At 41.1% G+C, this 16485-nt stretch overlaps 2 protein-coding genes across 3 annotated transcripts in view; one reads left to right on the plus strand and one right to left on the minus strand.

Moving 5' to 3' along the window:
- Nucleotides 1–16485, minus strand: part of syn2b (synapsin IIb) — a gene marked incomplete at its 3' end in the record, with an annotated part of 67831 nt that overhangs the window by 5724 nt on the left and 45622 nt on the right. For both annotated transcript variants that reach the window (XM_079297070.1, XM_079297069.1), the window contains exons 6-9: nt 4953–5015; nt 2878–3020; nt 1609–1683; nt 460–562 (exon numbers count right to left, since the gene is read on the minus strand). In XM_079297070.1, coding sequence (XP_079153196.1) covers nt 460–562; nt 1609–1683; nt 2878–3020; nt 4953–5015 — 384 coding nt within the window. The remainder of the gene's footprint in view (nt 1–459; nt 563–1608; nt 1684–2877; nt 3021–4952; nt 5016–16485) is intronic.
- LOC306797687 (metalloproteinase inhibitor 4-like) lies at nt 6365–16230 on the plus strand. The gene is made up of 5 exons (XM_079297071.1): nt 6365–6527; nt 12963–13060; nt 13467–13581; nt 14007–14131; nt 14438–16230. Exons 1-5 carry the CDS (start codon nt 6389–6391, stop codon nt 14591–14593), a joined length of 633 nt encoding a protein of 210 aa, XP_079153197.1. The 5' UTR covers nt 6365–6388; the 3' UTR covers nt 14594–16230.

A 16485-nucleotide genomic window follows, 5' to 3' on the forward strand; every position in this document is an offset into this window, starting at 1 on the left:
ACTTCAAGACTCAAGTCTACAAAACATGAAACCAATATGCTGAACATTTACTGGCAAGTGACAGACAAGTGGGGGGAAATTGTAGCTGAAGAGAATAAATACTGAGATACGTGGACGCCATACTTATAGCCATACTTACCCTGAAAATATCCCCAGATGTTGGTTATCAAACTCATGATGTGTATTCAGATTCGATTTAATCAGTTTATTCCCAGCCAGATAATCTCAGACGTGCTAAATTTAAGACTCAAAGACCTTCATTCGTATTCCAATAAAGCTCCCCCAGGCTGAACATGGTGAAAGTTATGCAGTGATAATATGGCAGCTGCAAAATAAGAGTTATGTGACTTATTGTATTTAGTGCCTTGTCAACTGTTTCAGCGACAGACAGATTTTTTTGAGTTTCCATCCATCCCTCTATCGCTCTCTCTTCCTCCCTTCTTTCTGTGTTTTCCTCACCTCAGTGATGTAGTCATTACCATCCTTGCCACAGATGGCTTTGACAGCACAGATATCCAGTCCTCCGCAGATTTCTGAGCAGGTATCAACCCACAGTTTATACCTGTCACATAGAGAAGTTAGATTAGGTACAACAACAAATCACAAATAGAGTACCACTACTGTATGTACAATAACTGTTTTGCTGAGTTGCTGTTAGAGGTCAACAACAGTTGCAGGTATTTAACTTGTTTGTATAAAGAACTGGGAATCAAAAGATAACTTGTCCTGCTTTACACCATCTTGCTTACCTAAGTAAAACTACGTAATTAAGTTTTGTTCTAGCACACAGCACACTACTTTTTCAATAATATTGACTTATGTATCACTTTGGCACTATAAGTCAGAGCTAATGTTGCTCTGGAGGGCACTTATCCTCACTGTAAACCTGTTACAGAGCCTCTCTAGCTCAGTGCTGGGCCGCCTGAAGCCCATAAAGGTGCTGCTGCTGCTGGGTGTAAAGGGCTCCATTGACTTGCTGTCTGGAAAACTCAACACAATAAAACCAGGGCAGATACAGGCACATCAATACTAACACCCACATTAACAATGGGACTGTACTACAGCAGAAAATATACTACTTTGCACTGTTTTACATAATTCAGGTATTCAGTATTTATGTATCAAATTTGAGCTCTTTCTTCAGTGGTGTTCCACACAGACATCGGTGCAACAACACCACTCAATTCTCTTATATCTGACAAAAGACCTTTGTCGTGTTTTGACAAACAGAAAATCAATTTACATTCATGGCTGCTCCGTTTCATTTTTGGCATCTCTGCAAGCCTCGCAAGTGAGCCAGCATACAATATTCATGTATTTATTCACACCTGCTGGGAAAGGTCAAAATACACGCTTTGCAAAAGGACTATAATCTAAAATGTAGCCATGAGCAGAGCAGCTCAATGTAAAAAAAAAGCAGAACATTTCCTTTGCCAAAGGAAAAATAAATGCCACTACAAACTCAAACAGATTTCCAAACATCAGTGTGTTTACTCATGTGAACTGGTTTCAGCTCAATGAATCTGCTATGAGAGCACATTGTGACTAACGGTGACATGTGCGACACAAGGACAGCTTGAGCGTCACGCATGCTGATGCGGCGCTCACTTGTCAGTCATGGCTACTTGTTCCAACATGGCTGATCCGGTGTTGCTCTTCCAATTACCAGAGATGGATGTTCGCCTGGAAAACAAGAGGAAATTGGGCGTTAAATCACTTTCACTTGTAGAAATTGTAAATAGAGGGAAGAGAGACTTAGACAGCCCTGTAGCAGGAGGGGTGGGGTTACAGCCCACGCTGTCAGGTAATAAATCAGTATGCAGGCAACAAGCACAGCTGCAGGTTACCAGGCTGATTAGAATCCGGATAAATTGACTCGTTACTTTGGTTTGTTTCACAGTAGATGTACAGGTTTACACACTACAAACCCAGGACTATAACACACCCGGTCTAATTCATTCAGTTAAGCACTCAACTCCCTGGTAATCCTCAAACTATTTGTTTATAACAACGTTCTAGAGTTGAAATGTTTTCAATCATAAAAAAAACTTTCTAAGAAGTGTAAAGGATTGCTAGAGACAAAATGTGTAAGAGTGTTACATTTTTTTGTTTGTGGATGAAAGTTAAAGCATTTGTCGTGTTTTCCTGTTTGCCCTCATCGTGGCGCTGTGGCTCACTGTTACTATGGATAAATACACAAAGATGAAAAAAATGAGCGCACTCTCACATTATGGCGCAGTGTTTTGGTGACTGGAAATGAGGAGGCTTACTGATGATGAAGAAGTTGTTTTTGTGCAATTTAAGAATCTGAAAATTTAAAAGCAGGGCTCTGAATGGGACAAGGGTCAAATAACGGTCCAAATAGAGGTCCCAAGAGAAACGAAGACTGATGAAGGAACCTTACATAGATAGCCACCTCAACTGCCTCAACCGTACTGCTTTAATAAACATGCAATCAAGTCATGGCCAAATGTCCAACTCGTGAAGCCAGAATATCTTACAAGTGTTGCACTTTACTAGAAAAGCTTGGCCTTCAGCTGTTGTGGTCATTGCTTGGGAAAAGGAAAGAGACGCCACGACTTCCAGAAGCTGATGAATGCTATACAATTCTCTGATTGCTCAAGAGACAGAACCGCTTAAGCTGAGGAACTCCCACAAAAACACATTTGTCCATCAAATATCAACTGTGATTTGCAATTACTGTCACAAATCACAGAGTTTGGTAGGTGCCAGTCTTTAAGATGTGTCAGTAGCCTATGTGTAAGATGAAATTGCTACACTGAAATGCAAATATCAAGCAATATGTTTTAAACACATGGCTTAATCTATATTGTATAGATGGCGGGCTGCTGAAGAACAAAGTGTAGGGACACTCACATGTATGCTTTGTAGTCAGCTCCGATTTTCTGGACCCTGATGTCGTACTTGGCGTCTATAAATGGCTCTGTGGTGCAGTAGGTCTGAGTGATGGCCACCACACTTGCAATGTCCTGGAAGTCACTCACATTGTCCACTTTGACCTACAGAGGAACAACACATAAGAAACACATGTATTTAAGGTAAGGCTTTATGTCTTATTTTTCAGAAATGATTTCTATGTAAACGTTTTTAAATAAGCTCATCAACAGTATTGTATTGTATGCACCATAACTGGGAATACCCACTGAGTGGAACGTAAGCGAGACGTGAGTGTCAAAGCAAAGTGGAAACTATATTGTACAGTATTCATCACAAAGAAATGTGTCTTTCTTCAAATAGATCAGTGAAACAGATACTAGAGACATCTGTAGCACAACACAGGCGTGTAGGAGATGAGATGTTAAGATAAAGGAGGGCAAAAAGGAACAGGCTGGCAGGCGACGGCCCGGTTAGACTGAGCCAGAGGACAATAACATATCAGATTGAGCCGTCCAGGGCAATGGCGTGTGGAGGATCGATGAGGAGTGATGGAGAGAGGCTAAACACTTCACTCTGATCTCACCCAGAAAATATTAACACAGTTGTCGATCAATACCAGCACAATGAGAGGAGAGAGAAAAAGGACTGAGGGAGAATGAGGAGATAAGGATGTGCTGCAGTCATGAGAGGAAGAATGAATTGAGAAAGACAGATAAAAGGAAAACAGAGGACAGATATTAAAGGACCAGTGTGAGGATTTAGGGGGATTTATTGGCAGAAATGGAATATAAGATTAATAACTAGAAAGGTGCACTCAGTAGTAGGTGCGTCTGCAAAGACTGCTGTCTTTAAAGTGCTTTAAAGTGTCGTCAAACCGACTCAAAAACAAGCGGTGCAAACCTTATACAAGCATAATAATGGGCTCAAAGCCGTCGTATAATACACATCATACAATCGTGCCAAAACACAAAGGAAAACTCACCAAGTTGTAAGGCCGCTTAGCTGCGGCTGAGTGGCGGCGAGGTATGGCAGTGTGTTAGCTGTTAGCCAAACACCGTCCAAAACAATAACAGTGTTCAAATTGTTTCTGCCCCACTTTGTCTCTGGCCGCAGAGCAGCAGCTGGGGGTCAGCGATGCCTTCAGCTGTGTTATCACTAGTGGTCCCTACCAGCCGGAGGTCGGTTAAGAGTAGTAAGCGAGGAGCCGGCCGGCAGTCAAAGGCAGTATAACACAGGTAATGAAAGGTGTTTTTACAAAGTGTAAGTCACTGCAACCACGAGAGATCCTTGAGCATGCAGCCATAACTTGGCACGCATAATAATATGCAGTTTGCTGAAGAGTAGCCGTGGACAGACACAGAGGGGCACACTCACTCACAGAGTCGGATACGAACGAACACATAACCTCTCCCCAGATGTCTGTCTTCATTCGTGTATAATCACCTGAAACTAAGAATTCAGTGTTTTTCCTTAGAATGAGGCAGTTAAATCTACATGGGGAGCGGGTTTTCTTCACCGAGTCCGCTATGTTGCACTGCCATGTTTCTACAGTAGCCCAGAACAGACAAACCAAACACTGACTCTTGAGAGAGCCTTTTGCATTACCTGAAGGCAACTGTAGGTTCTCTAGATTCTTGTAAAGGAAGGGGTGAGCAGAGCGGTGTTCAGCTGGTTGCAATCTGCAACCTCAACTTGAGATGACACTAAATCTTACACACTGGTCCTTTAGCTGGTATTGCATGTCAGAAAACACATTACAAACGATGTGGTTCCAGACCTGATGGTGCTTAGTGTAAACCGTTCAACTATATCTAGGCACACAGAAGGGTATTATAGCACTTCCCGATGGAAATTTGTCACATGATGCAACGGTCAAAGGGTGGGCTTCAGTCCAACATTCCGCCATTTTCCCCACTTTACTGACACGTCAATGTGTCTTCCATTCAAACAAGACAAAACCGTTGGATTCCTGAATCATCATCTGATCGCCAAGAGGTCAAATCTTTCATGTGCACAGCATTTTAGATTGGCTAAAAAAAAAGACTCAACATTACCTTTCCCATTCCAGAGTGGGCGTGTCCAATCTTCACCACCACTGGGAAACTCGGTGATGTAATCTGAAGAGCAATAGCATAATCAAAAGATGAATAATGAAGAACAACACAGAATGACTATCAACATATCATCACACTGAAAAGTCAGTGAAAAAAAAGTTATACAGCATACATTGATCCCATATTATCATATAATATTATAATTATCACATCCATATCACCATACAACGTTCATATGACAAACGGTTTCTTTATGTGTACAGCTAGCAGACAGAGAAGCATTAGCATGAATGTGGACTTGTGATTATGGACACTTGATGAAAGCAAGTCAACTGTCATTTTCGGTTTTCTTTTGCTTAGAACACGTCCTGATGGCAATATCTGTCTCTTTAACTTGCTGAAAGTTGCTGAAACGCTGCATAGAGCTGAAGGGAGCTGCAGAGTCGGGCGATAATTGTGAGTTTGTCTCCACGAGCAACGCCTTTCATTTTACAAGTTGTTGTGTGAAGAATTAACATACAAATATTCATTAGTGCAGCTTTAAAGAATGTCACACAAAATGACCAAGACCGATGCTACCAGCAGGGCACATATTGACCCAGTAAAGCAAATAAGAAGTTCAAGCAAGGAACATTAAGATTCTAAACTTGAATACAGCGCGACGCTTAGCATCGTCTATGTTTGGTACAGATTCACAAATGAACAAGCATTCCCAATGTTAGAGCTGCATTTTCTCATAAAAATGTGTTTCTTTGGGTGTTTACTGCTGCGATCATTTTTATGATTGTCGTTTGCTTTTATGAAAAAGATGCTGCACTGATGGTCGCACGAGCTGCACCGGAAAAAAGATGAACACTCGTCTAATTTATAAATGCTTCACAAACCCGTTCGACAATACATCATTAATCCGTCATCATTTTCATGACTAACCCACGACAGCCAATGGGAGAAGAGGGAGGACATCAAAAGAGGGTGCAAGAGGCGAAGGATGGTAGCTTTTTTTTGCCTGCGTTTGAGGAGGCTGTCCCTAAATTGTTGAGTACATAAGAGGCTCCCTGTGTGCGACCCTCTCAGCATTCAGGACCAGAGTGTGAGGGGATCCAACTATTGTAAGTTTCACTGTGTGTTGTCTACAGAGAGGGAGAGAGGGTGACAGATAGAGGGCGAGAGAGACAGAGAGCAGTGGCAGCCTTCCCTTCAACCCAAGCAATTTTCTCCAGCTCAAATTCAGAGGTGTACTTTGAACTTTAAACATTTTTTATCCACAGCTGCCTTTCAGCTCATCTCACTCCTTCGACTCTACTGTCTTATCCTTCTCCCCCCCCTCTCCCCCCGTTGCTGCCCGTTTTACTTTTCCCGTGGAATTTAACAGGATCAGAAGAGGTTTGCCGAGCGTTCATCGAGTGGCGGAGCGGTCAGAGGCAGCCAGAGTCATCATGACCATGTCCCAGGAGCGGAGTGCGTGTCTGGGGCTCTGGGTGCTCCTTTTGCTCGGTGCAGGCATGGAGGAAGTCGTGGAGGGATGTAGCTGCCACCCAGCACACCCACAGCAGCTATTCTGCAGCGCTGAGATCGGTGAGTTAATAACTGCAGACCCATTTAGCGTCTGTTCACTGAGATAAGAGTTATATAAGAATATAAGCTCCTGCGTTTAATTATGGTGGCAGAACTAAAAAGTGAGTGTGTGGTTTTAAAATGCAAGGAATGACTCTCCTTCATAACTGACTGATTGATGATTTGGCTTTTTGATCATCTTGATTGGATTTTCACAACAATTCAAATCCACAGTTAAAACCTCTCGAGACAAGAACTAATCAACAGGGAAAGAAATGTTGATTTATCCAATAATAAGGCTTTTTCCAATAATATTCATGGAAACGATCAGTTTGATGCAGACAATATTGACAGTCTAAGTCATTAAAGCACGATATAGAATAGCTGGTCTTTCTTTTTTCTTTTATACCAAGATGAATACACGTCCAGCCCTGTTGTTATTTGACAACAGGGCAGCCAGGTGTCTGTTTTTTTGTTGTTAAATAATTGAGTCTTCCTTCTTTCTATTGCATAAAAACAAACCCTAAAAAAAAAAACAGCGAGCGCCAAGTGGTCCCGGCCTACTTTCTATCTGTCTGTCTGTCCGTTGTCTGCCTGTCTCCCTGTCTGACGCCCCCCCCCGTCATCCTTCTTGTCCAAGCAGAGGCCAAAACCAACACTCTGCTCTGACTTTGAGTACTTGGCTCGAGACTGTGGAAAGCTGGAGTATGTGCTTCTGTCAAAGGTTACACACCAGCAGAGGAGCGAGGCAGAGAGAAAGAGAAAGTAGACAAAGAAATTGCTTCACGGTATTTTAGTCTGGTTTTTCTAATTGGTCTGTTTCTCCCTTCAGGTTTCGAGTGGGTCAGCTCCTTTCAAAGTAAAATGTGCCTCAAAACAATATGCTGAGACCTGTTTCAAAACTCCCAAAATGCCAAATTAGATCTGGGTTATGAGGTCACATTGAGGGTATTCGGGGCAGTGTTTTTGGGACAGTGTTACGTATGAAGTGTGTCATCAAAGAGTGAGATGGAGGTCCCATACAATTATTCTGTTTTCTCCATCTGAACAATTTGAGGTTTTCAGACAGGCCTGATGTTGACATAGTCCCGATGAGTTAGAACAGACAACGACTTTCCAGTCTATGCTGGTATAGCACTGGGTCCAGTTTTATAATATTTTGGTCTTTTGTTTTGTCTTTCATTGGTCACATAATAACCCCTAAACAAGACACAAAAGCAGTGCATGCATGTTATTCTCACGTAAATCGTGAGGCTAAGATTAAAAAACAAAGCTATTGAAATGAACATGTTGCAAACATTGTAGCTCATCAGCAATTGACACATGTTGAACCACTTTGTCTCTGTTTCTGCCTGCACATGGGAGAGGTTTGCCCTCAGGGCATTCTGCCAGAACTATCCTTAGTTTTAGGCAACAAACCTACTTGATTGGGTTTAGGAAATGACTAACGCATGGTTTGCGTTAACATTAACCCTTTCTGGCAGAAAGTCCTGGAGGTAAACTTCTTCCATGTGCTCCACTGTAGCCAAACAAAATGGATTCCAATGGAACGTTTTCTAATCCCCTCCCCCAATTGTCCAATTAGAGCTTAGGAACTGTATCTAGTTACAGTATGTCTGTTGATTTTAGATTTCTCCACATGTTACAATGGAAATGGAATGTTGCGATACTAATTATATCCTGTGAGTGTGGTGGGTTGTGTCTTTGTATTATATCCTTTCACAACCAAAGACACAAGAGCAAAAGTGCGAAGAGTGGATCAAACTGTGTGCTTCTGTTCTAAAGTGAGCTGCAAACATTAGCATGTTGGGCTCACTAACTTACCAGCATTGCTTCAAAAGCCGAGCGGCATATCATGAACTGTTACTGCAGTTAAGTCTTCCACCATTATCATTGTAAACTCCAGGAGCGGAAAGCTTGACAGGCATAGCAGCAGAAACTATAAGGGGCGGGACTTCACAAATGTTCAATTAACCACAGGTTCTTTTGTAATTGGATCCCATTTCCCTGGGGTACGCTCGGGTCTGTGTTTAGTTTTGAATGCATGAGTCCACCTCTGAATGGATACAAGAGTCATTGGTCTCTTTCATGTAGGATGCAACATTTTGGAGCCATGAATACCAAATAAGGAAAATCCCTCTCTCACACTAAGTGTGTCAAAGAAAACTTTTCATTTAGCGGCATCTGTTGTTACTCTGTCCTGGTTGTTTTCTCAGCATAGGGTGGTGGTGGCCTTTAGTTGACCTGACAGTGCTGTCAGAGTAGATGAGCCCTTTGAATAAAGCTGTACATCTCAGTAATATCCCATCTGGACGAACCTTGGACGATTCCCTGGCCCTGTTTGTGTATTTGAGATTGTGTGCATGAGTGTGTGTGTGTGTGTTAGTTGGACGGAGGCCAAGCCATGCCAACACAGCCTACTCCATCTCTCTCTCTTTCTTTCCCTCTCTCTCCCCACTTCATTTCCATGTCTATAGGCTTGGTCTAATGGTCTGCATACTAACAATATCAGTGTGAAAGCCCACTGACAGTCCAGCTTTGTGAGCATGACAAGGGTGCCGATTCATCAGGGAGGGGGGAAGTTACTTACTACATCAGTTCTCATGGTACAAGCTTGCAATATTTCTCGTTGGTTATGTAGCTGTGAGGACGATGCACGGCCACTTTCACTCTGCAGGCGTGCCTGTCCTTGTTCCTGTTCATAACACAGCTGCAGCAACTGAATTGAGAGGGTAACCTAGCCTGGACAGTTCAAAGATGTCTCGGTGGGGGGGGGGTAAACATTTCAGAGAATCTGGGCCAAGACAATCATTTTAGGAAGAGGCAAGAAACTTGGAATAATTAGTTTTGTTGTTCAGTTACATTACATTTAAATTCCACAGTAAATGCCATTTAAATATATCACTGCCCAAAAAAATAATAAGTCTGGAAGGTGCTACTACTATCTGCTAATGGAAAAGCGACTGTACGATTCTTGGTTAATTAGCTACAGCAACTTCTGTCCTCTTCCATGTTGCAGTGATACACAGCCAATGCTCAGACTGACAACTATTTGATCCTTACACAGAGCACGGGTATGCCGTGGTGTATTACTTACCATTAACAGACGACACAGACCCATTCTTCTGCTCTGAAGATTTAAATGGGTCGGCTAATTTGCCGAAGCACTTCATCTACTTTCAGATGTTTCTTCTTGCCAAAGGAAGTGCAGATCAAAGAGCTGAACTGAACAAAGAGGGCAATAATATGACAGTCATCACTGGTACAGAGTATTTCTGTGTGGCATGACAGCCTTATCCAGTGGTGTAATCGTAGTTGAGGAGAGGGTTATGCTGATGACATTGGCCTGTAAAAAAGAAGACTTGCTGCATTTTTTTGAATTGTCAATGGTGGAAGTATTCAGATACCCTTACACTTAAACTGAAAGCAAAAATACTTCTTCACAAGTACAGTTAAACTGATAAATCTGCTGGGCTGGTAAATAAGCAAGTATTGGGGTCGGGTTATAATCGTACAGAACTAGTTCTTGTAATGTGTTGTTCAAGCCCAGCTTACTTTCTAACTTCCCCACAGCTGGCCAATCACCATGTGAAGTGAGAGTGAATGGATTCGGGAAGTTACAGAAAGCTCGTACACAGCCCCCACTAATCCGTTGTCGAAAAGATGCAGGGGGGGGGGGGGGGGTTCCGAAAATATGTGACAATTCCAACAAGAGTTCTGAGAGAGTAATCTGACAGCTTTGGCCTATCACAGATCGTATTGGTCTATTTGTCTGTAAGTAACAGGGAAGTGAAGAAAAAATGCTGAAGATATGTTTGTGGTATAAACAATGTCTCCATTACAGACTTTGTCCACCAGAGACAAAGTTTGTCAGCTGTAAAATGTCCTGCTTAGTACATTTCTTGGTCACAGTTGTTTATGTATATATATATATATATATATATATATATATATATATATACACACACAAGCACCTATGGATTATACGCATGTACCTTTTAATTAAACTGAGCTCTAATTCGTTGCATGCCGTTATTAGGTCAATGCGTGCAGGTGTGTCCTTGTGAGGTCAGACCTTGTTAAGTGTATTCTTAGGTATTATAGAGCATCTATGCACTTACTGGATTTGATATCTACTTGTTCCTGACATGCAACAAGTCTTAATCAGTTATGCAACATAAGATTGAAGCATAACAAAGTTATATGAGCTCGCGTTTTGTGCTCTCTGACATTCTCTATAAAGTAACAACCTTGGACCAGCTGCTCTCTGTGGGCGCTGCAGCGCACTCTGATTAAACTACACAACCTCACACAAGTTCGCATTAACTTCCTGTCTGTACATTTGTTTGTCTGCCTGCCTTTCTATCTGCTCGCGTATTCTTTTTCTCCTGAACCAATTTCACATGTGATGAGGCGAAATGCACAAACAAAGGCGGTGGTTTGCGTAGCTGTGTCAGGAGGGGTGCTGGGTCACACTGTCTCTCTCTATTATACTGTAGCTGTTGTCTCTCTTTCATGTTATACCAAGGTATAGCTAGGTACTAGCTTCACTTATCCGTCTCTCCCCTTCTCTTTTTCCAACTCATTCTGGTTCATCTACAGGGAACCTTTTTCTTTCTTTCAGAGAGAATAATGTGGAATAGTAATTATATAGCCACATACTTATATAGGCAATGGGCATTACAGGCAACTTATTGCATGATTGTCATTGCTCGCCAGGCCAAACTAAAGATATTTTAGTACATCATATCCATGTCTCTGATCATACACATAATCAACAGTATAATCAATCGTCTTTGCTCAGCCTTACTTACTGTTGGTACACCTGTCAAGCTTCTCACACTACACATAATGATGTTTACAATGATAATAGTGGGTCGTTTTTGGCCGATGCATTCCGCCTCTTTTGCTCTCAATACAGACTGTTTACCTGCGCTCAACAATAGCCTGCATGTGATTGGTTAATACTAGACGGACTACAAACCAAAATCCAAAATGCTTCAGATGTCAAAATCTTGTCCCGTTGCCTACAGATTCTTCATATGCACGCAGAACTTGTTTATAGATAGACAAAAGTAGGCTTACCTTTTCTAGTCCGACGCCTTTTTAATGTTTCTAATGTACTCCTTAAAAATTAGAAAATTGAATTGAACGCTACAGACATGACATTGTGTGTTCTTCTTATATTTCATTGTAGGGCTATACTGTTTAGCTACTCAGTAAATTATTCTTTAATCTTCATATTTACAAACAGTGTGTTTCAATTATGAAGTTACATGAGAAAAGGTGTTCAGCTTGAGGACTAACCAATGTGTTTTGGCTGACGTAAGTTCGAGCTGCTGGAGTGTCACCTTCCTGAAATACGATAAGCAGAACAGAGCTGCTAATGTTATCCTCCATAGTAGCTTCCAGGTCTCATTGTGGACGTGGAGTCGTGAACGGAGCTGAACATAAGTACGTCATGGAAATAACCCCTAACTCAGTTTGAAGTATGACGTTGACTACTACTACGATGCATTGTTATGCATTATGATGTTAGTTAACAGTTAATTCTGTTTGCCATGTTCAAACTGTCTGGGACTTTTTGATAACCTGGGAGAAAGCTATAATGGTCAACTTAATTATGTCTGATTGATGGAGCTACTGCAGTGTTATTAGTTTAAAGGAAATGTTTGACAGTGAAATTAATTTGGCAGTTAACATAATGAGTCATGCAGATGTCTAAAACTGCAGCTCTTATGGGTTTGATGGTTCTGCAGCAATGAAGTCGGTTTGATTTGGCACAGTTTGAACTGCATGTTGTGGTCTTTGAGAGTAACACGTGTAACATTAATAACATTTAAAGTGTAATGAGTGTTTTGTCTCTAACTAAGAGGTTGTAAAATCTTTACTGCACCTTCCTGTTGAGAAGCACAGAACAATTATCCTGCTGTCTTACTCTTCTACTTGATTTACAGTACGGGATGAAATAACGTTAACTCACCTCTGTGCCAGACATGGTTTGGTCTGAGTAAAAGTGCGTGTGGTATATACTGTATACATAAATGTGTGTTTGTGAGCGTGTGTGTGGACTCAGCTAATGGGACTGTGCAAGCAGAAAGCTACTTGATATTCCATGTGGGTTTTGATTTCCCTCCCAGAGGAGAGGAGGGACACGTCCTGTATCACTACTGAGAGGGACTGCTACACTGTCTGTGAGGAGAGAAAGACGAGCGACAAGCAAAATGACAGAAAAGGAGGGAGGAGGGGGGTTAGAAAGAAAAAGGAATCCCGGCAATTTGTCCATCTAATAACTAGAGCGAAGTGAAAAACGTATATGTAGAAATATGCATAATTCAGGATGTTTTCCATTGTCTCTGGCATGTAAATCACATTCTTATCTTGCCTCCTGCATGTATTTGGCATTTCAATTAATCTAAATCCTCCTGTATCTCTGCTATTTCCCTTTCCTGACAGTGATCAGGGCAAAGATCTCCGGAGAGAAGATTGTGTCGCTTAGCAACAGCTCCTCACCTTACATGAAGATGATCCAATATGAGATCAAAATGATCAAGGTGAGATCTCTGAATACAGCAGTAACAGCTGCTGTCGGTGCAGACATACATCATTTGTTATTGTCTATGCTGCTGCGAGTAGCTGTGTAATTAGTGTGGTTACTGGCTACATCCGCCTTCCAGGAAAAGTCAACAAATTCTGATTGGTCTACGGTTAACAACATTCAAACACACAGAAACAGTCGAGTTCAATCTCGTTCTCCACTCGACCGTATAGTGTTACTAACGAACACTGAGCAGTTAGTGTCTGCCCAGCATCCAAAATGTGGTCATTCTTTATTTACAGACAGTGTCATTTCTACATTGTGGAGTTGAATTCAAATCTGTTTGATTGCTGAGGAATTAAGAACCACTTCATTTATATTCGGCCAGTCTTATACTTCCTTCCCTTTTCCTCTGTTTCCAGATGTTCAAAGGTTTTGACAAGGCCAAGGACATCCAGTACGTGTACACTCCCGTCTTCTCCTCACTGTGTGGAGTCAAACTGGACTCCAACAATAAAGCAGGGTACTTGCTCTCAGGTACAGCAATGTTTGTATATTGCATTTTTAGGTGGAAAAAGCAACAGAAAGTTCAACATTTGGGGAAATACGTGTATTCACTTGCTATTCTGCCAAGAGTGGATGAGAAGATTAACATGATTTTATTAGTCAGTTAGCTTAGCTTAGCTTAGCATAAAGACCAAGGCTAGCTTTTCCCGCTTTGTCAAAAGTTTTGCAAAGCTCAGATAACCGTACGGATATGAGAGTGGTATCCATCTTCTAATGTAACTCTTGGCAAGATGGCAACTGTATGTGTTTTTCTGAAAGTGTCTTTTAAAAAGCAAGCGTTGTAAACGTTGTAAAATGTCCATATACACGGTAGGCTGTTTAATACAGCAACATAACTTAACTTGCTGTGTGCTAGATGACATTTTCAATGGCAGTGTTGTGATGTCACAAAACAGGAAGTATGTGGAGCGATGGGAGAATTTCTATTGGCCAATGCGACCTAGTAGAGTCCTGGGACAACTTATCACTGTCACAGAAGAAGAATCTCAACTACAGATACCAGATGGGCTGTGAATGCAGAGTGAGTAAGGACTGTTTGTTCTCCATATTCAAACATATTCGTCCTTGTCCCACTCATCTATCTGTCTTAGAGACGCCTCAAGAAACAAAGCAACCGATAGCAGCCGACGAGCAACAAGGTCACTTTTCTCATCTCTTACTCTGGCTCAAACTTTCTTTCCATTTCAGTACAAAACACTCTCAAGTGTGTGTTCACGCTTCAGTTTCCTTACAAATACCACCAAAACACAAGTCACAGGGAAGGCCAACTTCAGGAACAAACACTGAGATGAGTGAACGTATGACTCAAAAACTCTTGTATCCACAGATCAACACCTGTTACACAGTCCCATGTGCGTCTACAGGAGAAAATGAGTGCTTGTGGACTGACTGGTTGCTGGATAACAGCCTAAATGGGGAGCAGGCTCGGCAGTACGCCTGTATCCGCCGTTCTGACACAACCTGTAGCTGGTACCGGGGGTGACCGCCACCTGAGAAAGACTTCCTGGACATGGCTGACCCATGACTTGTAACTAATTTTACTCCATTTCACTCCTGCAAAATCCTGAGAAACATTTCCTGCTTTGGCTTATGTAGCTCAAATGGCACGCAAAGTAGCAATTGATTTCATTGAAAAAAGTGGCTGAATTTGACAGTTGAGGAAGTTTAACCCAACGCTGAGCTTCTGTTAGCAGAGTTCACTTGGTTGCTACAGCAATGCTAAATCTTTTTAAACTGCAGGGGCTTTCAACATTCCTCGGACTCATTTTCTCCCTCTCACACATTCCACTTCACTAGCTGTTTTCCACCAACTTAGAAAAGCAGCAGACCATCCAATGTAAGTTATTCACCCCAGGGTGAATTCTTTTCTTCATTTCTGATGACCGGATGGTAAATGCAAAACTTTGACAAATACTGAAGACCTCATATTTGTTCATGCATAACTCACAAAAGGTTATGTAACCATTTGGGTTATGCATTTACTGAAAGTATAAGGAAGTTGGACATTTACTCTCAAACAATATGAGGAAAATAGTAGAAAAAAGCTGCCAACTTCTGCCACAGTGCTGCAATGCAAAGTCTAATCTGTGCTACTAAATTTTTGCAGGCAGACTGCAGCGCTGCCACCTTTCCCCACACATTCTGGTGTTGAATTTATACTTTTATATGTGATTTGCTCTTAGCTCTAGATACTGTGTTATATTTACAGTATCTAGAGCAAAGCAACACCAAGCATTCCCTAATTAATTATATTTTGACAAAATCTGACACATGAATTATATATGACCATAATTCTTGTACATCTAAATCATCACAGTTTATACTCTCAAATTGCTGAGAATGTAAATATTGTACTTCAGTGAGAATTAACATTTTAAAGGCTAACCAGATTGTGTTTTATAGCATAGAAGTTGTTATCTTTTATGTGTTTAGTTTCCTTGGTTGAACTCTGTAATATTTTCCGTGCCAAAAATCTAATCCAGCGCTTTAACAACAGCACTGCCACCTGTAGAAGCCAAGCCACCTCTTCTTTGAGGAAATGATGTAACAGGACACGGTTCAATTCACTGTTTTCAACACTTTAAAAACAGGAAGTGGCTTCTCCTCAATTTTCAAGTTCATGAAAAGATAGCAAAACCTTTGCCACAACTTTGACCAACAAAATGAGAAATAACTGATATTCATGACAGAGCTATAATTAGCGATTTACTTGTTGTTTTATAGGCATTATTTAATATAATGACTCAACATTTATTAAAAGACCCACATCTGAATTGACCCCTGTCTTGTTACTGGATTACTTCACTGAAGTCATACAGATTAAAATGCACCTGAGCCACTATTCAAAGATTATATTAGGCTCACATTCAACAATAAAATGTTACATGAATAACTCGTAAATAGTTGAATTGAAACATACTATATTAAAATATGTTAATCAAATGTAGACTTTCATGATATGATATGATTTGCATAATAAATGTATGGCTTTGGTGAAGCGTTGTCAAACTATTTCATGTTTGTTTTATACTGAAAGAATTGTTTGGGTTTGTATTTATGTCTCTGTTTCTGTCTATATAGAGTTTTCTATTTCCATGTACCAAAAAATATTGTACATAAAATGTCTCAATGGAATCGTGTGGCACTGACTCTTCTTTTCTGTCTTCAGTAAACAAAATGTTAGAAAGAAAGTCTCTTAACAGCACTTCAATGAAGGCTCGAGGTAAAGCTCTTCAAAGGGTCACTGCTGTTGCAGAATATCTCCAACAAGCCAGTAATGAAAAACACACTCTGGTACCTACAAAGCAAAGTATATATAGCTTATACTTTACCTCTATAATTTACCTCATATACACTCTAGTTAATATAGTAAAT

Source organism: Melanostigma gelatinosum, assembly GCF_949748355.1.
Source record: "Melanostigma gelatinosum genome assembly, chromosome: 3".
Taxonomy (NCBI): Eukaryota; Metazoa; Chordata; class Actinopteri; order Perciformes; family Zoarcidae; genus Melanostigma; species Melanostigma gelatinosum.